The sequence below is a fragment of the Salmo trutta genome, chromosome 12, assembly GCF_901001165.1.
Source record: "Salmo trutta chromosome 12, fSalTru1.1, whole genome shotgun sequence".
Classification (NCBI taxonomy): Eukaryota; Metazoa; Chordata; class Actinopteri; order Salmoniformes; family Salmonidae; genus Salmo; species Salmo trutta.
In genome coordinates this window covers 92,976,045-93,000,513 of record NC_042968.1, presented here as the reverse complement: position 1 = coordinate 93,000,513, position 24,469 = coordinate 92,976,045, and the positions used below count along the sequence as shown (strand labels likewise).

The window sequence follows — 24,469 nt, the reverse complement described above, 5'->3', positions numbered from 1 at the left end:
CAAGATCAAATCCCCGAGCTGATAAAGTACAAATCTGTCATTCTGCCCCTGAACAAGGCAGTTAACCCACTGTTCCTAGGCTGTCATTGACAATAAGAATTTGTTCTTAACTGACTAGTAAAAAATTCCTAACGCCTGAAGGTTCAAACAATAATACGCAAGTATAAACACCATGGGACCACACAGCCGTCATACCGCTCAGGAAGGAGACGCGTTCTGTCTCCTAGAGATTAACGTATTTTGGTGCGAAAAGTTCTTAGATCAATCCCAGAACAACAGCAAAGGTGCTTGTGAAGATGCTGGAGGAAACGGGTACAAAAGTTTCTATAGCCACAGTAAAACGAGTCCTATATCGACATAACCTGAAAGACCGCCCAGCAAGGAAAAAGCCACTGCTCCAAAACCACCATAAAAAAGCCAGACTACGGTTTGCAACTGCACATGGGGACAAAGATCATATTTTTTGGAGAAATGTCCTCTGGTCTGATGAAACAAAAATACAACTGTTTGGTCATAATGACCATCGTTATATCTGGAGAGAAAAGGGGGAGGCTTGCAAGCCAAAGAACACCATGCCAACCATGAAGCACGGGGGTGGCAGCATCATGTTGTGGGGGTGCTTTACTGCAGGAGGGACTGGTGCACTTCACAAAATAGATGCTATCATGAAGCAGGAAAATTATGTGGATATATTGAAGCAACATCTCAAGACATCAATCAGGAAGTTAAAGCTTGGTCGCAAACGGGTCTTCCAAATGGACAATGACCCCAAGCATACTTCCAAAGTTGTGGCAAAGTCAAGGACAACAAAGTCAAGGTATTGGAGTGGCCATCACAAAGCCCTGACCTCAATCCTATAGAACATTTGTGGGCAGAACTGAAAAAGCATGTGCGAGCAAGGAGGCCTACAAACCTGACTCAGTTACACCAGCTCTATCAGGAGGAATGGCCAAAATTCACCCAACTTATTGTGGGAAGCTTGTGGAAGGCTACCCGAAACATTTGACCCAAGTTAAACAATTTTAAGGCAATGCTACCAAATACTAATTGAGTGTATGTAAACTTCTGACCCATTGGGAATGTGATGAAAGAAATAAAAGCTGAAATAAATAATTCTCTCAACTATTATTCTGACATTTCACATTCTTAAAATAAAGTGAGGATCCTCACTGACCTAAAACAGGGAATATTTACCAGGATTAAATGTCAGGAATTGTGAAAACTGAGTTTAAGGTGTATGTAAACTTCCGACTTCAACTCTAAGTATTCACACCCTTTATTCAGTACTTTGTTGAAGCACCTTTGGCAACAATTACAGCATTGAGTCTTCTTGGGTATGCCGCTACAAGCTTGGCACACCTGTATTTGGGGAGTTTCTCCAATTCTTCTCTGCAGATCCTCTCAAACTCTGTCAGGTTGGATGGGGAGCGTCGCTGCACAGCTATTTTCAAGTCTCTCCAGAGATGTTCGATCGGGTTCAAGTCCGGGCTCTGGCTGGGCCACTCAAGGACATTGAGACTTGTCCCGAAGCCACTCCTGCGTTTTCTTGGCTGTGTGCTCGGGGTTGTTGTCCTGTTGGAAGGTGAATGTTCGCACCAGTCTAATGTCCAGAGTGCTCTGCAGCATGTTTTCATCAAGGATCTCTCTGTACTTTACTCCGTTCATCTTTCCCTCGATCCTGACTTGTCTCCCAGTCCCTGCTCCTGAAAACATCCCCACAGCATGATGCTGCCACCACCATGCTTCACCTTAGGGATGGTATTGGCCAGGTGATGAGCGGTGCCTGGTTTCCTCCAGACGTGACGCTTGGCATTCAAGCCAAAGAGTTCAATCTTGGTTTCATCAGACCAGAGAATCTTGTTTCTCATGGTCTGAGTCTTTCGGTGCCTTTTGGCAAACTCCAAGTGGGCTGTCATGTGCCTTTTACTGAGGAGTGGCTTCTGTCTGGCCGCTCTACCATAAAGGCCTGATTGGTGGAGTGCTGCAGACATGGTTGTCCTTCTGGGAAGGAGGAACTCTAGAGCTCTGTCAAAGTGGCCATCGGGTTCTTGGTCACCGCCCTGATCAAGGTCCTTCTCCCCCCCGATTGCTCAGTTTGGCCGGGCGGCCAGCTCTAGGAAAAGTCGTGGTTCCAAACTACTTCAATTTAAGAAAGATGGAGGCTACTGGGGACCTTCAATGCAGCAGAAATGTTTTGGTACCCTTCCCCAGATCTGTGCCTCAACACAAGCCTGTCACGGCACTCATATGGACAATTCCTTTGACCTCATGGCTTGGTTTTTGCTCTGACATGCACTGTCAACAGAGGGACCTTATTTTGACAGGTGTGTGCCTTTCCAAATCATGTCCAATCAATTGAATTTACCACAGGTGGACTCCAATCAAGTTGTAGAAACATTTCAAGAATGATCAATCAAAACAGGATGCACCTGAGCCCAATTTCAAGTCTCATAGCCAAATACTTATGTAAATAAAGGTTGTTTTTAAATGTGCAAATTTTTCAAAGAAATCTGTTTTCACTGTCACTATGGGGTATCCTGTGTAGATTACTGAGGATTTTTTAACAAAATGTGGACAAAGCGAAAGGGGTCTGAATACTTCCTGAAGGCACTGTAATATATGGAAATGTGAAGCGCAAATCTTTACTCCTAGGTGTTTGGCTTGCATGTATGACATGAAAGAGGTATTTATAATCCTCGGTCTCATCTTTCAAAATACTTTAAGAGTCCTCTTAATTTACATTTCCCCTCGGACAAAATATTTGCAAAAGTAGCCCAATTAACTGGAGGGATTGGGGGGGGGCAACGTCTCGTCGCGCGGTGCTCAAAATCAAAGCGTCGATCAGTCAAAACCCCTCGAGAGCTCTGACGTCATGGTACAGGCACTGCGTTCCAGGTTAGGAACTTAGTGGCCAAATCTGCAATTTACAACCTGTATGAGTGTTAAGGATTAAAGGCTCAGTCCAAAACTAGATTATCCTGTGTTTATATATCATTTCCAGATGGAGGTTGGATAGAACACTGAAAATGTCTTTTAGTGTAAGAGCTGTTTGAAAGGATGGCCTGAAACTCCGGCCTGTTTTGGTGGAATGGAGTTTTGGCCCGCTTGGTGTTTTCAATATTATGCCTGCAGCATACCACCCTGCATCCTACTACTGGCTTGCTTCTAAAGCTGAACATGGTTGGTCCTGGTCAGTCCCTGGATGGGAGATCAGATGCTGCTGGAAGTGGTATTGGAGGGCCAGTAGGAGGCACACTTTCCTCAGGTCTAAAAAAATATCCCAATGCCCCCAGGGCAGTGATTGGGGGCATTACCCTGTGTCGGTTGCTGTCATTCGGATGGGATATTAAAACCAGTGTCTCTGTGGTCACTAAAGATCTCATGGCACTTAGAGTAGGGGTGTGAACCCCGGTGTCCTGGCTAAATTCCCAAGCTGTCCCTTATACCATCACGGTCACCTAATCATCCCCAGCTTCCAATTGGCTCATTCATCCCCCTCTCCCCTTAACTACTCCCCAGGGCATTGCTGTAAATGAGAATGTGTTCAACTTACCAGGTAAAATACAATAAAAATCAATGGTCTATTAACCAATAAGAACATTCCAAACCTCTGCCAATTAGAGCTAGTTTTCAATGTTCCCCCTCCCCACTCAGAAAACCAGGAAGTTGTAACAAAATCTTTGCTTGAGAAATTACATGTAACTAAGCTTGTTTTTTTATTTTCTTCTATCCAACAGTAAGATACTTAATTGTTACCCATAAAAGATTTGACAATGCAATAAAAACAGCTGCTTTGGAACTTTAAAATTAATAAAAACAATACAATGACAGGAATGAAGTGCCTTTTATTTGAGAGGAGAACATAAAAAGCAACACAGTGCCATCAATCAATCCATCCATGTCATCTCTCCTTCCATCGTACAGTAACCACGCAGGACAGTGGGTGCCTACACAATACGCCAAACGCTTTGGACTTTAAATAAAAACAGAAAAAAAACAGGTTGGGTGGGGGGGCATAGTGACAGGGGTTAGGTGGTCAAAGGTTAGAGGTCATCTTCAGTCATCTTCATCCCAGTCTTTCTTGCCTGTGGGGGCTTTGGGTCCGCCTGCCGGTTTGGCCATGATGATCTGAGGAACACACACAGTCAGTCATTCCACCATTGTGAACATTCTGTTGTTGATCTGGCTTCTTGTGAACATGCAGCATGCATTCACACACTGCGAACAGTAGCTGCTGCCTTGACAAGAACTAATGGGGATCCATAATAAACCCCAGGAAGAGTAGCTGCTGCCTTGGCAGGAACTAATGGGGATCCATAATAAACCCCAGGAAGAGTAGCCGCTGCCTTGGCAGGAACTAATGGGGATCCATAATAAACCCCAGGAAGAGTAGCTGCTGCCTTGGCAGGAACTAATGGAGATCCATAATAAACCCCAGGAAGAGTAGCTGCTGCCTTGGCAGGAACTAATGGGGATCCATAATAAACCCCAGGAAGAGTAGCTGCTTCCTTGACAGGAACTAATGAGGATCCATAATAAATACAACATCTACTACACAACACAAACATGGTTATATGACAGCAGTTGTTAGCGAGCCTTCGTCTAAAAAAAATAAAAATCAACAATGTTATGGTTATTGTCACACGTTATCTGTACAGTCTCATTAACATTATTTTATATTGAACACACGACTGTGAGTATTCATGCCATCCATCCCAATTAACGGTGCATAGCCAAAACACACAAACGTGACCGCAAGGCATCTGCAGGTTCCATGAAATTGAATTAAGACCGTTTCAATGAAAACTTGGAATGCAACTTAATATCAATTGAGGTCTGTGTTCACCACACATATATTCTTCTCCAGAAATGAGCCCATGTTGGCAAGAAGTGGTATTTTGAGGGCTGTCTATTATCAAAGGCTATATAGCTCACAGCAGGACTCTCATACCATGAGTATTCAGACCATGGCCTGAATACAAAGGGTCACGTCTGGAGGAAACCTGGCACCATCCCTACGGTGAAGCATGGTGGTGGCGGCAGCATCTTGAAAATGGCCTCCAGTATTATTTGATGTGACATTGTTTTACTGAGTGGCAATAATTAAGCAGCGACACAACATACAGGAAACACTGTAGCCATCTCCGACACCGCGGACCTTCAAAACCTGAATTTAAGACTTAAGGCCTTCTGATCAGATAAATGTTATTAAGACTAAGGAACAGCAGACACCCTGCGAGTGAGTTTTCCCCCCCATGCCATTTGACCATCACACAGTGAGTGTTTCCGTGCCGTGCCCCCCCCCCCCCTCCGTCACACACAGCTCCTGTAGCACCTGTCAGTGCGTATTCTGTCCTGTTCAGGAAGGTTAGTGGTGTGTATCAAAGTGTTCAGGCTCATCTCCTTCGTCTTTGTCCCAGTGGCCTTGCTGTTTAGGAGCCCGGGGCCCACCTGCTGGCTTAGCCATGATAATCTACACACAAAACCCCCACCACCAAACACAGATTAACACACATCTTGTACATTTCTACAGGATCCATGGTTGCTGATGAGAACTTGGGGAAAGAGAAGTGAAACAATTAAAAAGATGAAAACATTTTTACTCCGGTTGACCTGCAATGAGAAGACGTGTGTGTGTGTGGTCCACTAGGAGCAGTGATAGTGGTAGGGACGTGTACGTTTCCCCCTTTCAAGACAAAATTGGATACGTGGGCTCGGATACGGTACAGGAACTAAACTTTTAGTTTGAAAAGACAGTTTGGTTAGAGGAACGAGTCGATGGGATTCGGGTCGAAGGACGAACACATCCATTTTCCATTCTAAATTAACATCTCCTGCAGGTTGAGCTCATGAGCCGACAACTAAACATCATCTATGGTGTAAGTAGGAACAGGGTGGTTCGAGCTCTGAATGCTGATTGGCTGACAGCCATGGTATATTAGGTATGATAAAATATTTATTTGTACTGCTCTAATTACATTGATAACCAGTTTATAATAGCAATAAGGCACCTCGGGGGGGGGGTTTGTGGTATGTGTCCAGGCACTCCGCATTGTGTCGTGCTTAAGAACATCCCTTAGCCGTGGTATATTGGCCGTGTACCACACCTCCTCAGGCCTTACTGCTTATTGAGTAGGCACCAGAGACTGGGAATCTACCAGCTCACTATTTGATGGTACAGATGTATACTTTGATCCCACCAATATGAAATCAAAACACGTTTGAGGTAGTAATACGTCAATGAGAACACAACTTTGGAATTCATCCCCCCCGTCGTCGTCTCTAAAATCAAAAATGGTTTAGACCGTTGAAGTTGAGCTTCTCTGCTTGGACCATGCTGTAGGGCGCAAAAAAAAAAAAAAAAGATTTCTGTCCTCGTTCTGAAATTATCAACTTCATCCTGTATATCTAAAAAACTTACCATATACACCAACTGTTAAAAGAAAAAAATATCAAAATGGTATTTGTCACATGAGCCGAATAATAGTGAAATGCTTACTGACAAGCCCTTAACCTGTTAGGGTATAGGGGGCAGTATTTTCACGGCTGGATAAAAAAATGTGCCCGATTTAATCTGGTTACTAATCCTACCCAGTAACTACAATATGCATATACTTATTATATATGGATAGAAAACACCCTAAAGTTTCAAAAACTGTTTGAATGGTGTCTGTGAGTATAACAGAACTTATTTGGCAGGCAAAACCCTGAGACAGATTCTGACAGGAAGTGGATACCTGATGTGTTGAATTGACTTTAAGCCTATGCCATTGAAAAACAAAGGGGGTGAGGAATGTTTTGGCACTTCCTATTGCTTCCACAAGATGTCCCAAGCCTTTACAAAGTGTTTTGAGTCTTCTACAGTGAGATCTGACTGAAGAAGAGCCTTGGAACTGTGATGGCCCATTAGACACCTGGCGCGCGAGTTGATGGTGGCTACTCTCATTCCGAAACGTTTTAAAAGAGAACCCAATCGTCCGCCTTGAATTGTATTCATGTTCTGGTTAAAAAAGGCCCTAATGATTTATGCGATACAACGTTTGAACGAACGTAAATATATTTTTTCCGTTCGTGAAGTGAAGTCCGGCTGGCTTAGATCATGTGCTAACAACACGGAGGTTTTTGGACATAAATGATGAGCTTTTTTGAACAAAACTACATTCGTTATGGACCTGGGATTCTTGGAAGTGACATCTGATGAAGAGAATCAAAGGTAATGGATTATTTATATAGTATTTTCGATTTTAGATTCCTCCAACATGGCGGTTAGTCTGTTTCGCAATGCGTATTTTTCTGGGCGCAGTGCTCAGATTATTGCAAAGTGTGATTTCCCAGTAAGGTTAATTTTAAATCTGGCAAGTCCATTGCGTTCAAGAGATGTAAATCTATAATTCTTTGAATGACAATATAATATTTTACCAATGTTTTCTAATATTAATTAATTATTTTGTTGTCATGACTTGACTGCCGGTATTGGAGGGAAACGATTTCCTGAACATCAACGCCATAGTAAAACGCTGTTTTTAGATATAAATATGAACTTGATAGAACTAAAAATGCATGCATTGTCTAACATAATGTCCTAGGAGTGTCATCTGATGGAGATTGTAAAAGGTTAGTGCATAATTTTAGCTGATTTTATGGTTTTGGTGACGCCTGTCTTTGAATCGACAATGCATTACACAGCTATTATCAATGTACTCTCCTAACATAACCTAACTTTATGCTTTCCCCGTAAAACCTTTTTGAAATCGGACAACGTGGTTAGATTAAGAAGATGTTTATCTTTCAAAGGCTGTAAGTTAGTTGTATGTTTGAGAAATTTGAATTTTGACATTTATTTGGTTTCAAATTTGCCGCTCTTGAAATGCACCTGCTGTTGATAGGGTGCGCCACGGGTGGCACGCTAACGTCCCACATAGCCCCAAGAAGTTAAAGCCCCAGTGTGTGTGTTTATGTCTGTACCTGGTCTACTCAGAGCACGGTGATGGTAGCTAGTTTAATGCCCCAGTCTGTGTGTGTTTATGTCTGTACCTGGTCTACTCGGAGCGCGGTGATGGCAGCTAGTTTATGTCTGTACCTGGTCTACTCAGAGCACGGTGATGGTAGCTAGTTTAAAGCCCCAGTGTGTGTTTATGTCTGTACCTGGTCTACTCAGAGCACGGTGATGGCAGCTAGTTTAAAGCCCCAGTGTGTGTTTATGTCTGTACCTGGTCTACTCAGAGCACGGTGATGGCAGCTAGTTTAAAGCCCCAGTGTGTGTTTATGCCTGTACCTGGTCTACTCAGAGCACGGTGATGGTAGCTAGTTTAAAGCCCCAGTGTGTGTGTTTATGTCTGTACCTGGTCTACTCGGAGCACGGTGATGGTAGCTAGTTTATGTCTGTACCTGGTCTACTCAGAGCACGGTGATGGTAGCTAGTTTATGTCTGTACCTGGTCTACTCAGAGCACGGTGATGGTAGCTAGTTTATGTCTGTACCTGGTCTACTCAGAGCACGGTGATGGTAGCTAGTTTATGTCTGTACCTGGTCTACTCAGAGCACGGTGATGGTAGCTAGTTTATGTCTGTACCTGGTCTACTCGGAGCACGGTGATGGCAGCGTTGGTAGCTAGTTTGATGCCCCAGTGTTTGACCAGGAAAGGCTCCAGAATCCCAGCTTCAAGCATGTCCTTCAGAGCAGCACCCTCTCCCTGTGAACACGTACATTTCACACAATCCGTCAGCTTTGTAAGAAACAATTTTAAAATAAACACACGTCATACGCTTCCATGGGGGAAAAAAAAAATAAAAAAAATCAACAGAAACTTATTGTCTTAAGGTGCACTGGATTTAATTTGCCTGGCGTGCCAGTAGAGCTTCTTTGGAAAACCTCTGCCAACCTGATACACAGGGCAAACTAAACTAAGCGCACCTTGTCACGTATAAAGGAAGAAACCAGGAAATGCAACAGGAAGGTACTTCTCACACACACCTCGATGTCAAAGCCCATGTTCTTGTTGCCCTCATGATGCACGGCGTACAATTTGGAGATGAGCTCGTTTCCCTTGATGCCAGAGTTCTCTGCCAACGCTCTGGGCACAGCCTCAAATGCCTCAGCAAACTTCTTAATGGCATACTGCTCTAGACCTGGACACGACTGCGGGGGGGGGGGCAAACTTGTCAGGCAAACTTGTTAATGACACACTGCTCCTAGACAGGGAGTCATACTAGTTAGTGCGTTTAAAAGACACACACACACACACGTCCGTGTTCCTTACCTCTCCATATGAAGTGATCTGTCTGGCCAGTTCTATCTCCGTAGCTCCGGCACCCGGCACCAGTCTCTTGTCTCTGACCAGAACCTTGAAGGTGTTGACCCCGTCGTCGATGGCCCGCTCGATATCATCCATCCGGTTATCAGTGGATCCTCTAATTACCAGGGTGGAGATGGCACCGTCCTCTTTCTCTGGGAAGGAGGAGGAGAGGTGGAAAGAGAACGGACTATGAGATGGCACCAATGTAGACTGTGTCTATAGTTGCCGAACACACAGAAATGTTTTTAAAAACGACTTATAGTTGGGAAGTCTGTTCTCACCGTGTTTGAAGACCACCACCTGAGTGTCTCCCACCTCATCCAGGTAAACACTGTCACAGTGGCCCATCTCCTCTGGAGTAGGAGGGGTCTGGGGGGGGAAGAGGACAAAGGATTGGTCCGTTTCAGTTTCGACTTGGAAGTAGTACAAATGACATTAATTTATTTTACATATCGATTGTCTGGGGACAAGTTAACCCCCTTTTATGTTCAAAAGTCAGGACCATCATGCGTTTAGGGAAAGAGGATTATTAATTATTTAAATAATACATTTTTGTACATGTATTCAAATAAATTTGACCAATTATTTTAATACATTATTTTGTACATTATTAGTATTAAACTAAGTTTGACCAATTCCAGTCCCCTTGCTTATGGGTCTTCCACATGATAATTTTTATGTTGGGACTGAAAAGCTCAGTTCTGGTTACTTAAAAAAAAGTAAAATTATTTTTTAAATAAAATAAATAAAGATACTGACTCCATCTAAAATATAAATCTCCAAATGAGCCCAATAACAAACCCGAAGACAACCGATGCAGAACAGTGGCTATAAAATGGACAGAGGCTGAAGCAAGGGGTTTGTCCATCTGCATTTACCCCCATGGACACATGATTATTGTAGCATACATTTATAGATGCATTGAGGAAGAAACTACGCTACTGCACCTTTAAGAGCTCTGTTGCAAAGCTGCCCCTAAACCAGTGCTTCTCAATAATTTTCTGTTACGCCCCCCCTAGGAAGAAGTAAACATTTCGCGCCCCCCCCCCCAACTCTTCGCCGCGACTGTAAATAGTATAATTTGTCTATAAAATTGTTATAAGTACACCTCTGCATAACATTGTATCCTTATTAACATTAAAGAAAAAGAAAAAAGAAAGAAATATAGATCAACTTACAACAAAGAATAACTTTATTAACATTGTTTTTTTTAGTTTGTAACAGAAAAGACTTCAAGTGCATCAATTTGCCTGAAATGTTAAAAAAAATTCAACCATTATTTAAACTGTAAACATTTTTTGACCATTTGATACTGAAAAATTAAAATTATAATCAATAAATAATAATAAATTCAAATTGATCAGCAACATTAACTCAGGAGCACAATATATGAAACATTTTGACCTATAAAACAAAAATGAATAAAACAATTTGTGCTGATTTTTTTTTATCAAAATGAGGAAGTCAGGATTAATGGCTACAATGAGCACGTTTTGCAGAGCACAGCTTTTCGAAGCGGGGTTTGAAGCATGATACTGCAACTCTCAGCTCCTGCTCAATGTTGAGCTGGGACCTGTACTTGGTCTTCAGTGCAGCAACAGCAGAGAAGCCAGAGAAGAGAAGCCAGTCTCACAAAGATAAGATGTTGCAAAAGGAAGAAGAATGCCCATGGCCCTCTGCCCTAAGAGTGGATACTGCCTCTCTACACTCAGCCAGAATTCACTCAGTGTCTGTGATGTGAACCTCAGTCTGAATGTGGAGTCAGACGTCATATCAATGAACTGGTCCTCTGCAGAGCTGAAAGCAGTTGGAGCTGGTGCATTGAAAGGATCTCTCACCCAGTCATATTGGGAACTGTTTTCAGGGAAGTACTTTTTAAAGAATCCCATCAGTGATGAAATATGCTCCTTAACCTGTTATGGTATAGGGGGCAGTATTTTCACGGCTGGATAAAAAAATGTACCCGATTTAATCTGGTTACTAATCCTACCCAGTAACTACAATATGCATATACTTATTATATATGGATAAAAAACACCCTAAAGTTTCTAAAACTGTTTGAATGGTGTCTGTGAGTATAACAGAACTCATTTGGCAGGCAAAACCCTGAGACAGATTCTGACAGGAAGTGGATACCTGATGTGTTGAATTGACTTTAAGCCTATGCCATTGAAAAACAAAGGGGCTGAGGAATGTTTTGGCACTTCCTATTGCTTCCACTAGATGTCACCAGCCTTTAAAGTGTTTTGAGTCTTATACTGTGAGATCTGACCGAACAAGAGCCATGGAACGGTGATGGCCCATTAGACACCTGGCGCGCGAGTTCATGTTGGGTTCTCTCGTTCCAATACGTTTTAAAAAAGAACCCAATCGTCCGCCTTGAATTTTATTCATGTTCTGGTTAAAAAAGGCACTAATGATTTATGCGATACAACGTTTGAATGAACGTAAATATATTTTTTCCGTTCGTGAAGTGAAGTCCGGCTGGCTTAGATCATGTGCTAACAACACGGAGCTTTTTGGACATAAATGAGCTTTTTTTGAACAAAACTACATTCGTTATGGACCTGGGATTCCTGGAAGTGACATCTGATGAAGACAATCAAAAGTTAATGGATTATTTACATAGTATTTTCGATTTTAGATCTCTCCAACATGGCGGTTAGTCTGTATCGCAAAGCATATTTTTCTGGGCGCAGTGCTCAGATTATTACAAAATGTGATTTCCCAGTAAGGTTATTTTTAAATCTGGCAAGTCGATTGCGTTCAAGAGATGTAAATCTATAATTCTTTGAATGACAATATAATATTTTACCAATGTTTTCTAATATTAATTAATTATTTTGTTGTGATGACTTGACTGCCGGTTATTAGAGGGAAACGATTTCCTGAACATCAACGTCATAGTAAAACGCTGTTTTTGGATATAAATATGAACTTGATAGAACTAAAAATGCATGCATTGTCTAACAATGTCCTAGGAGTGTCATCTGATGGAGATTGTAAAAGGTTAGTGCATAATTTTAGCTGATTTTATGGTTTTGGTGACGCCTGTCTTTGAATTGACAAAACATTACACACAGCTATTGTCAATGTACTCTCCTAACATAACCTAACTTTATGCTTTCCCCGTAAAACCTTTTTGAAATCGGACAACGTGGTTAGATTAAGGAGATGTTTATCTTTCAAAGGGTGTAAGTTAGTTGTATGTTTGAGAAATTTGAATTTTGGCATTTATTTGGTTTAAAATTTGCCGCTCTTGAAATGCACCTGCTGTTGATAGGGTGCGCCACGGGTGGCACGCTAACGTCCCACATAGCCCCAAGAAGTTAATATACGGAATCACTGAGGGGGCATCATAGTCAGTAGTGTCAACAAATTCATGCAGGTTCTCGAATGAATCAGTATTTCCTTCATCAAGTCGCCTGCCCCACATGGCAAGCTTTCGAGTGAAAGAGCTGATCTTGTCTGTGACCTAAGGGAGGTGTTTCTTTCCCTTGAAGCTGTAGATTTAGTTCATTTAGCTTTCCAAATATGTCACTCAGGTAGGCCAGTTTTGCCAGCAAGTTCTCATCACTAAATTTCTGTGATGTCATACTTGTGCTCCTGCTCCAAAAACATTCTTATCGGCTCTCTGAGCTCAAAAACTCGGGATGAAACAGCACAGCTTGATGTTCAGCTCCCATCTCCTCACAGATAGCAGAGAAGACTCTTGTTTTTAGTGGTCTGGTCTTTATACAATTGACTACACCTACAATGTCAGTCATAACCTCACTTAATTCAGAGGAAAGGTGCCTTGATGCCAGTGCTTCTCTGTGTATAACATAGTGTCCACTCAGCATTAGGTGAGGCCTTCTTGATGAGTGCCCGAAGTCCTTTTCTCATCCCTGCCATGGTCTGTGCACCATCACTGCAAACACCAATGCAGTTCTCCCACTTTAGCCCATTCTCAGTCAGGAAGCAGTCCAGCATTTTGAATAGCTCTTCAGCTGTGGCTCTGACATAGTTACAAAAAAGTAGATCCTCACACAGGGAGTTTGTCATGTCAAAACGTGCATAAGCGATAAACAGTCTTTGTTGCTGTCAGTTGCTTCATCGAACTGTAAGGCAAAACGTTTGTCTTTGAGTTTATCTACCAGTTGTTCTGTAAGATCGTTAGCAATGTCATTTATACGTCTGGCGACAGTGTCATTGGACAGAGGGATAGTTTTTATTTTTGCAGCACTTGCGTCATCCAGCATGACAGAGACCATGTCTAATGCTGCAGGCAGTATCAGCTCCTCTGCTATGGAGTGGGGTTTTTTTGCACTGAGCAATTTGGTACGCCACCTTATGATGCTAACAGTGCTCGCTGGTTTACTGAAGAAGCATTCACAAAGCGGGATGATTGTTGGCAATATTCGGCACGTTTTCGCTGAAAAAACTCAAGCGGCTTATCAGCGTGATTGGGGTGTAATGTCTTTAAGTGACGCCTTAATTTATTTGGCTTCATGCTGTCTGCTGCCAACATTTTTAGACACAGTAAACATACCGGTCTTTCCTCGTCTCCCACCGTAGTCACAGTGAAGCCAAGCGCTACATACACTTCGTCATATTTCCTCGTCTTAGCTTTCGGGAGACTTACGTTTGTCTCATTATCTCCGTCTCTCTCCGCCTTTCTTCTCATCCCTGTTAAATATGTTTCCATGGTGTCTCTTAAGGGTTTGTTATCTGCACTTCATATCTCCTGCTCTGTGCTGTGTGCTCTTGTTCGGTAAAAAATAAAAAAAATAAAAATACTCCCCGCGGCAAGAAAAAGCATGTTCCCCGGGGTCACGCGCCCCCCCCCCCCCGGCATCGGAGTAGAGAAATAAACCTGGTAGCGATTGGAAACTGGGACCCCCCCTGCTTTCATGGCACTTGTAACTTGAACCTCGAGTGTAATATTTATCTTGCATAGAACACATAACAAGCCGACTAGGTAAATAGGTAAACTAGTCTACTATGGGGGATATGATTTTGTTTAAATATTAAAATGGTAAAAATAGTAGCAGTGGACAGTTCCATCCTGCGAATGACTTTAGCAGCAGCTACTGTAGGAGTCCACACCGCTGTCTGAGTTGAGAACCGTGGTGGTGGTGGGCATTTTGGTAGCCTAGCCGGTGCAGAGCCTAGCCGGTTCAGAGCGCGACGGGGGGCCCGGTAGCCTAGCCAGGCACTTGACCCTAAATGCTTCTTTAAGTTGTTCTGGATAAGAGCATCTGTTAAATGACTCAATGTAAAATATTAAACTCCCGTCAGTTCAACGTACATTATATAACAAATGTATTTATTTGGAAGTGTACTTATTAGGGAAAACATTGGGCAATACGTTTCTTAGAACAGACATGCTTCTGTATTAGGCTTTCATCACCTCAAGAGTTAGATTGCTGCATGATTAATAAAACGTACCAATACATTTCTATGTAGTTACCGACTGGTTCTGATCAACACCTCTACTTTTTTTTTTTAAAGGTATCTGTGACCAACAGATGTACATGTGTATTCCCAGTCCCATGAAATCCATAGATTAGAGCCTAACGGATATTTTACAATTGACTGATTTCCTTATATGAAGGAAACGAACGATTGGGTTACGAATACCGTCAACACCCATACTACCCTGTCAGTAAAGGGAACTCACCAGTCTAGGTAGGGCTACAGCGCCGACAGTCTTACACAGTCTCCTCAGATCCCATTTAGAGTTCAGCCTGCAGGAGACATGGGTTAGTAAACACAGAGAGAGAGACGGGATCCTAAAGGACCAGCAGCTAATGTTTAGTAGATATAGAGCAGCAATAAGACCTACCAGCTACCCCATGCAACCCCTCGCGACCAAGTTCATCTTAACTGGCAACGGAACTAGAGCAAACAGTCTTGGAATGTTGATTTTTAGGCAGGAAGTGGTCTGATATTAAAAACAGGTACGAGTGAGTGAGTGGCCCATCTCTCTCCTACCTGACGACCATGAGCTGGTACTTGTTGGCGTAGTGCAGTGCCATGTCCGCCACTTTGCCACCGGTCACCACTACATTGGCGCCTGCCTCAGCGATGGACTTGACTTGGGCTTCCATCATATCCTCCTCTCCTTTACTGAAGTTAAGGAGCTCCTCCGCATTATTTATCAACACTGTACCCTGCGGAGGGAGGGAGAGTCATCATCATATCCTCTCCTTTAATGAAGTTAAGGAGCGAGCCAGCTAGAGGGGAGGGAGGGAGGGAGCCAGCTAGAGGGGAGGGAGGGAGCTAGAGGGGAGGGAGCTAGAGGGGTAAAGTTTATTTCCATCCTACCTTGGTTTCTGTGACCATGCAGTCGAAGGGGCAGGAGAAGACTGCGATCTTGGCGTCTTTGATTGACGTGACATCTCCCTCCGTCTCCTTCTTGAACACCATCCCGTGGAGCACTGAGGACGAAGTCAGTCCACAGCCCTGCAGACACACCAGAGAGCAGTGTAACAAACCCCCAACCATAACAAGTCTAGCGCTTTACAGACCCCCAACACCAGGGGTCACATTAACCTGTCTGGGCTAGGGGGCAGTATTGAGAATTTTGGAAAAAATATGTTCCCATTTTTAACTGCCTCCTACACCAACTCAGAAGCTAGAATATGCATATTATTGTTCAGGTTTGGATAGAAAACACTCTGAATTTTCTAAAACTGTTTGAATGGTGTCTGTGAGTATAACAGAACTCCTATGGCAGGCAAAAACCTGACAAGGTTTCAAGCAGGAAGTACCCTGTCTGACAAGGAGTCGTGCGTCTTGCATCTTTTTATTGAAAAGTAAGGATCTTAGCTGTAACGTGACAATTCCCAGGGCTCCGATAGGCTCTCAGAGCCCGGGAAATAACTGAAGGTTTACGAGGGAGTCTCAGGCTGAAACACATTATCACCTTTTGTAAGTGGCTGCTCCGAGGACCTTTGAATGAGGCGCGTGCACGAGTCGCTTCTGAGGAGAAATTTTATTCGGCTGTTTAGGCTCAATGCATACTCCCGGTCGGAATATTATCACTTATCTACGAGATAACTGGCATAAAAATTGGTTTTAAACAGCGGTTGACATGCTTCGAAGTACGGTAATGGAATATTTAGACATTTTTGACACGCCAATGCGCCATGCGCGGGACCGTGAAGAAGCATTCTGATAGTGTCTAGAACTCACGAACAAAACGTCGCTGTTTGGATATAACGATGGATTATTTGGGACCAAACCAACATTTGTTATTGAAGTAGAAGTCCTGGCAGTGTATTCTGATGAAGAACAAGCAAGGTAAGAACATTTTTCTTATAGGAAATGTGATTTTGGTGGAGGCTGACCTGGGTGGGTATCTAAATAGCTAGCCCTGTAATGCCGGGCTATGTACTTAGATTATTGCAAAATGTGCTTCATCCGAAAAGCTATTTTAAAATCGGACATATCGAGTGCATAGAGGAGTAATGTATCTATAATTCTTAAAATAATTGTTATGCTTTTTGTGAACGTTTATCGTGAGTAATTTAGCAAACTGTTAGTAAATTCCCCGGAAGTTTGCGGGGGTTATGCTTTTTCTGAACGTCACATGCTAATGCAAAAAGCTGTTTTTTGATATAAATATGAACTTGATTGAACAGACATGCATGTATTGTATAACACAATGTCCTAGGTGTGTCATCTGATGAAGATCATCAAAGGTTAGTGCTGCATTTAGCTGTGGTTTGGGTTTATGTGACATGATATGCTAGCTTGAAAAATGGATGTCTGATTTTTTCTGGCTGGGCACTCTGCTGACATAATCTAATGTTTTGCTTTCGTTGTAAAGCCTTTTTGAAATCGGACAGTGGGGTTAGATTAACGAGATTCTTGTCTTTAAATAGCTGTAAAATAGTCATATGTTTGAGAAATTGAAGTAATAGTATTTCTAACGATTCAAAAATCGCGCCACTGGAATTTCAGTAGCTGTTACGTAGGTGGGACGAAATCGTCCCACATACCCCAGAGAGGTTAAGGCTGATAAAATGCATAAGTAATATCTTGCTGTGTTTTGTAAACGCGCATCTAAAATAGCGTTGTAATTTCTGCTTCTAAACTCCAGTGAGAATTCACCAATGGGCATTCTATCATCAGACAGCTGGCTGCTGTCTAGCTTCCTTCTCTCTGGTGAAATCCAAGATTAACTTCAAGCAAAACATAAATGACCACGCAATCATTTTTGCAAGAAGATATTTACTTGTGGCTGCTAGCTAAAGTGTTGCACTACATCATCTGATAAAAAAAAAAAAGGTATTTTCTGCCCAATGTGTTGCACTGATGTATTTTCTAAAGCAGAAGAGCTATAGCAGCACATCCCTGATCGTTCTACTGAAGCAACAAAAAAAATGAATAAAAAATAAACACTTGACTTCAATATAAAATTTAGCTTGAAATGGTTTAAAAACACTTTTTTTGGTCTGCATTTAGAAAATTCAGATTTCTAGCTTGACACGAGACAGATTAGACCAATCAAAAAAAAAAAAGATTGACAAAAGCAACACACAGGCAGACAGACCGAGACAGTACTGTAGAAGTGTAGTTAAGGACACTCACCAGGATCTTGCAAACTCTGACGTTGTCCACACTGAAGTTACCAGACTCAGGGAAGATGGAGACTAGAAAAACAAAATTACCATAACATTAAAAATCAACATCCTATTTTTTGATACATTGGCTGTGCCTAAAAACATTACCGGCCATCTAAATCCTTGTTTTCTTCATTCCTATCAAAGCCAAATTGCAGTGATGGAAACTGGTTAGGGCCTAGGGGTGGGAAAAACAAAAATTGCACGGAAACAAAAGAAAATGTCCGTAAAGTGATTGAAAATAGGCACATAGTCAGAGTGTGCTGCACAAAAACCTCTTTCTGATATTCACACGTCCGTGGCAAGTCAAATTCAAGGAGATGAGACCTAATATTTATTTTTAGGGACCTTCAATTTGTAATAGTTCCTATTATGTAATTGTTACTGGTCACCACCAGATGGCAGTATATCGCCGCAACCTCATGGAAGGGAAGCAACAGTATTCATCACTACCGTACAAGTTCAACTCAACATGTTGTTTCACTAGTTCTTTACTACATATAGATTAATGGTAACTTAACTCAGTACTGATGTTGTAATTTGAGTAGTGAGGAGCAGAGTTTTGGGACAACACCTACTGGTGAACACACATCTCCTAGTCACATTACTACACAATTCCAGCTTAATTAATGACTTATTATTGGACATTTGGGCATCTACTATTTAATAGCTACGAAAAAAGTTCTTGCTTCCGACTGGCAGCTTTAGTTAGCGTCGCCTGTCGGGAGAAGGGCTGTGTGAGAAAAACAGCATGTGAATGGTCACCAGAACCGGGCTCTAGGGTGCCACAGCGGCCTAAGGCACTGCATCTCAGTGCTAGATGCTTCACTACAGACCCTCGTTCGATTCTAGGCTGTATCACAGCCGGCCGGGATTGTGAGTCCCATAGGGCGGCGCATAATTGGCCCAGCATCATCCGGGTTTGGCCGGTGTAGGCCGTCATTGTAAATAAGAATTTGTTCTTGACCGACTTGCCCAGTTATATAAAGGTTAAATAAAACACTTTGACCTGACTAGTTCCCGGTCCTGGAGGGCCGAAACACTTCAGTGTTTTTTTTTTTATTCTACTGGTTAGTTAACTGCACTGACCTGGTGTCTCAGGTCTGAATCAGCCCCCTGACAAAAAGGACAGGATGACAACCAAAAGTGTTCTGGCCAGGACCGGCATTAACCACCCCTGTTGTAGGCTAAATCCTAAATAAATAATTGATCAATTCTCTACCGATTTGTCCATTGCTGTGTTCAAATACTCATTAACCACACTATATGACGTGAATGAAGTATATAGTATGCTTATTAGTCATAGTATGGATATAGTTAGTACGCCAAAGGTTGTATTAAATTCACCAAAATACAAAGAGGACACTATTTCCATACTTTTAGGGCCCATAATGCAATTATTCAGAAAACGGCCGTGGCTTCACAACATTTACAGATTTGAAGAAAATGTTATGTAATAAAATAACTTTTCAAATAAATTACATGTTAGGTTGGCTGACAATTTGTTAGCTAAGCTATCCTTAAGAACCGCATACCATTACAGCAGTATGTACCAGTATGTTAGATAGTTACCTCGTTAGTTGGCTACTAACACATCGAACTTGCCAGTATATTAACTATATGCCATCTAACTAACAACCCAAACGTGTATTGACTTGATTATTCACATCATTCTTAGCTAAGTGGTATAGCCACTGTGCTTTTCAATGGAAATTGTTTATTCTGGCTATTTACTCCAGATTTCAGAGCTCTCTCGCGTACTGTTGAATACGGCCGGTCTCGTAAACGCCAGCAAAAAAAAAAAAAAAAAAAGCTAAATTACCAGCAGCATAGTTAGCAACACCAGCTCTGCTTGGGAGCGTAAAATCAGAGTGAGGTGATTTTCTTATTTGTGTCTGGATGTAGCTAGCAAGTTATCCAACATTAGCCAGTTAGCTTGGGTGCTGGACTGCTGCTGAATGGTCAGATTAACTCTACACCTCAGCCAGAGCGTCCAGTGTACACTCTGAAACGCTCCGAGAGCGAAACACTCTGGATTTACAAAAAAACACCCAGAGCACACTCTGGCACCGCAGATTGAATTTACGAACACACCCGAAATTGTCAAAATGTTTAGCTAGTTATTTGTTACGCTAACAAGCTAGCAAGAAGCTAAGCGCTAGTACAAGCAACTGAAAGGATACCGTTCGTTTACAGTATACTAAAACTAACTAGTATATACACTCATTAAGTATGTAGTATACAGTATGTTAGTACAGGAATTCGAACACAGCGCATGTCTCTTACCGCAGGCCTGAGCGATGAGGTTAGCCAGGAAGTCTTCGTTGCCGTACTGTTTAGACATGACAGCCGGGCGGATCATAGCGGTGGCCTCCTCTACATCGTGAAGGTTCTTGGCCGACGCGCACACGCACTCTGGGAGGAGCTCCAGACTCTTCTTCATCGCTAGCTCATAGCCCTCAATCACCTAGGAGACGCACACAGGGTGTGTCAGGAAAGTCCTTGTCAAACAGGTACATACAGACATATCACTCTTGTCCATTTGTAGTGAACTTTGCCGGTTTTTTAAAAATGTATTGCGTGTCCCCTTACGGGATTCAGGATTATTTGACAAAAGCAATGTAGCATAAATAATCATTGCGATATTTAAATAAATAAAAACGTCAGATATGGGATAAATGTTTAAGAGAGACCCTTTTGATCTGTTTGACAGGGTTGGATTTATCTTTTATCTAACTTTATTGCGACAACTGATAGAATACTGGTTTTCAAATAAACGATAATTGCAGAATACTTTTGAAGGTACACTGGGGCACGCGATGTCATCGCGTCACTATAAGCCCCACTCAGCATTTCATTCTAAATGCTTAACTAATTTTATTTTTTTGTTGCAGAACATGGATTGTCCTGCCTTTCACAAAGGCCTGAATTACTACACCTTGCTTTTCTGATTGGCTGGAAAGCTTAACCATCCAATTAAAAACCCGATCTACCGGAGTGTAAGTCTCACCATGGCACGGACCGTGGCGATAAGTTGGCACATGAGAATTACTAGAATATGGCAAATAATAGTTCATTATTCAATTCTATCCATGCTGGATTTCACAGGCTACCTGAGACGTGAAACAGACAGGTTGGAAGGATACATGCTGTTGACAATTTATGAAATGTGCAATTGGTTTAAATGGGTAATGGAAACACTTCAACCACTACATTTGTATTGGACACCGTAGGGTTTTTTGCTAAAAAGTGTTATTTTTAAATAAACATTTTTTTTTTATGTTTGAAATCATTATGTCCAGCTGTTTTTAAATCAACAAAAGATATTTAAATGGAACCGCACCCTAGCAGGCAATCGTCATCTCTATTTTCTATACAAACTTTGTAATGGAAACACAGCTAGTGTACCTCTGACACAGAAAGCCCCATGCGTAGCAGCTCCTCAGCCAGCTCCAGCAGTGCTCCAGCGAACACCAGGACAAAGTTGGTCCCGTCCCCCACCTCCTGCTCCTGCATGTGGGACGCCATCACCACCATCTTGGCTGCTGGGTGCTGCACCTGGAGGAAGAACAACCACACACAGGGAACGGTTACATTACAAAGCCCGACGACCAGGTCTCGAAGCCCGACGACCAGGTCTCGAAGCCCAGGTCTCGAAGCCCGACGACCAGGTCTCGAAGCCCAGGTCTCGAAGCCCGACGACCATCGTCTTAGGAAGGTTTATGACCATTCCAGGAGTCTTCATCTAACTCCAGTCCATAAGAACTACTGGGTGAGCAGACTGACCTCCAGCTCTCTGAGGATGGTAGCAGCATCGTTGGTCACAAACAGCTTCTCCAGGTGGTTGATCACCATCTTGTTCATACCTGAAGATTAAAACAGAAAAAGAAGAACGTCAAGAAACAATCTCATTTAGGACAGAGTTGACACTAACCGAGTCAGACAGTCAGACATTGGGTCCTTACACGCTGACTAGACAGGGCGCGTGCGGGCGCTCGCATTGTCCATCCACACCAGACGCGATCAGGACACGCAGGTTGAAATATCCAAACAAACTCTGAACCAACTATATTAAATTTGGGGACAGGTCGAAACAAAGGAAACATTCACGGCCATTTAGTTAGCTAGCTTGCTGTTGCTAGCTAATTTGTCCTGGGATACCTGAAAATGCACATGGTCCTCCACTCTGACAAATAACCCACAGATAAAAAGGTGAAGTTAGTTTCCAGGAACCTCTCCTCCTTCGGTCTTCATATGGCAGTTAGCAACCAACTTTAAGGTTCCGTACCACCACTGACTGGATTGGAGTGTGGACCTCAGTGCATCTTTCAATCACCCAGGTGGGTATATGCTCCTAAAAACCAATGAGGAGATGGGAGAGGCGGGACTTGCAGAGCACCAAGCCTCAAAAATAGAACCAAGTTGTATTTTAGCGCCTGGCCACGCAGACGATCCTTTGACGCGTGCGAGCAGTTTGGATGAAGTGATGAATAACACGTGTACATTAATTTTTGCAACGCTAGAGACAGAGACAGACAATCTCACCGTTGGGTCCATAGGCAGTGCGTGTAGTCTGAGCCAGTTCCTTACAGGCTTGAATGTTCCTGAACACAGCTTCCTCCAGACCAGAGTAGTGCTGGGGGGATGACCAAGCAAAAACACAAACGGTAGTCAGTACATTTCCCCCCCCACTCTTACACACATTAAAAATCCCACAACTTTTGACATTACTTCCTATGCCCAGTAAGAAAAAGCATGAAACATTTATGCACTCACTACTGTAAGTGCCTCTAGATAACAGAGTCTACTAAATGACTCATGTAATGTACAATGCTTACGCTACGATACAAATACACAGTACAGAATATAACTTCTTTCCAAAACACGGATCGTGAAAGACTGGATTTGACTGAAGAAAAAAACATTTGTACTGTTGTGTATATTAGCTAGCTAGCTATGAGGATTTAACTTTCCAATGGAACAATACCAGAGGCAAAAAAACAGTATCTATGGATACTCTGAATTTGAGATTAATGATTGTTAGTTCATTATTGTATCCATGTAAAACCAGTTGAGAGAGTGAGACCTGCAGTTCTTTGAGGCAATGACTTATTAGGCACTAATCTGTGATGCTTGCCAGAATATATATTTTTTTAACCTGCATTTAACTAGATGGGATGAAAACGGCTGTTTTACGGGGAAAAAATTGCAGTATTTCAGTCTTCTCGGTGTACCAGTGTTGCTAATGGTACAATTTGAACTACAGTGGCATATCCCATCCCTGCACTGAGGTACGGTGACATTGCATCTTAATGTAATCATGAACCCAGTGCAGCTCAGTGTAAACCAGCGTAGGATCGGTATCTTCTGGAAACTAGCTGGCTACTAATCCTATTCCCTAACGTTTAACAAGGAGGCTATTAATGTTAGCTGGCTGAGGAGATTAACCATTGCAGGGGGCAACTAATAAGTAGAGTTAAACCCCACCTATTTCCACAATTTATCCTGTTAAAAATCTTATTTTAACCTTAACCCCACTGCTAACATTATGCCTAACCTTAAGAACAAAACACTTATTTTGTGTTTTCATACATTTTTAGGATAACCCATTTAGATTTTGTGGTAACTAATTTAAAGTGACAACGTCCTCATCTTAGCTCTACTACAGTAGCTACCAACTACGCAGTGACAAGATAGAGTAGCTAGCTAGTAGATGCGGACATAAAGTCGACAGTAGCCGAACTACTTTTCTTAAATGTATGATTATTATTATTGTGGTCATCTAAAATATATATAAAAAATAAATCAACAAGAGACGAGTATGAAGTTAGGTCATCTTTGTATGAATGAATGACAACATGGGAAGCTAGTTAGCTAGCCGTTAGCTATGCTATCTAAATCATTGCCGTTGACTAGCCCGTTAAGATGCTGAGGCTAACTAGCTAGCTAGCGCATCATAGCAACCAACCGCATGTTGGCAATGCGTAAACGCATTTTTACCCCCTCATCCATCCACTAAATACACAGAAAAGCTTTCCACGACCAAACACAACTGAGACATTTTAAGCAATTTCCAAAGCGAGATGAAAAGTACCTCAGTTTGATGCAAAAAAAAAAAAAAAAGGTGAAGGAGGAAAAATATTTCAAGGCCTAACGGCTTTCTAGAACTCTCCACATGACTTGACACAGTCACACTACTACCACTCTTTTTTTTTTTAACTTTAGATTTTATTAATCTTACCTTTGCGCCATCTTTCAACATTTGGGCGAAGCCCGGTGCTTTCGGTACGTGCATAGCCATTTTTATTATTTTTATAAATGTTGTTTAGCAGCCCCTGTATCCAAGATTTGGTAGCGGCAGCGTGGAGTTCGGTAGGTGCACAAAGCCAGAAGAGAGACCCGGGAGGAGCGCTGTTAACAAGGCGTTCACAACTACGGAGGGATGCAGAGGACATACATTACATTTGTCGTTTTCGAATTAATAAAAAAAAAAGTGTCTCCAGTGCACTCAACATGGGGGGGGGGGCACTGCTCTCTCTGACAGTCATTGTTAATACAGACG

At 42.4% G+C, this 24,469-nt stretch overlaps 1 protein-coding gene and 1 long non-coding RNA gene across 3 annotated transcripts; both read right to left on the bottom strand.

The window, feature by feature from the left end:
- Positions 1–3,825: 3,825 nt before the first annotated feature.
- Positions 3,826–24,329, bottom strand: cct8 (chaperonin containing TCP1, subunit 8 (theta)). 2 transcript variants are annotated; one of them, XM_029770381.1, is made up of 15 exons: positions 24,149–24,329; positions 22,453–22,543; positions 21,694–21,773; positions 21,316–21,465; positions 20,194–20,374; positions 17,876–17,937; positions 15,605–15,742; positions 15,272–15,450; positions 14,958–15,024; positions 9,577–9,664; positions 9,260–9,447; positions 8,974–9,138; positions 8,573–8,692; positions 5,336–5,473; positions 3,826–4,128 (listed from the first exon to the last, which is right to left on the bottom strand). In XM_029770381.1, exons 1-14 carry the CDS (start codon positions 24,206–24,208, stop codon positions 5,369–5,371), a joined length of 1,674 nt encoding a protein of 557 aa, XP_029626241.1. In that variant the 5' UTR covers positions 24,209–24,329; the 3' UTR covers positions 3,826–4,128; positions 5,336–5,368. The 2 variants fall into 2 exon arrangements, with proteins under 2 accessions (XP_029626241.1, XP_029626242.1); XM_029770382.1 differs by lacking the exon at positions 5,336–5,473 and having other exon boundaries at positions 24,149–24,208.
- On the bottom strand, positions 8,026–8,566 carry LOC115204667 (uncharacterized). The gene is made up of 2 exons (XR_003880420.1): positions 8,389–8,566; positions 8,026–8,342 (listed from the first exon to the last, which is right to left on the bottom strand). It is a non-coding gene; the product is annotated as an uncharacterized LOC115204667 (long non-coding RNA).
- Positions 24,330–24,469: the final 140 nt, after the last annotated feature.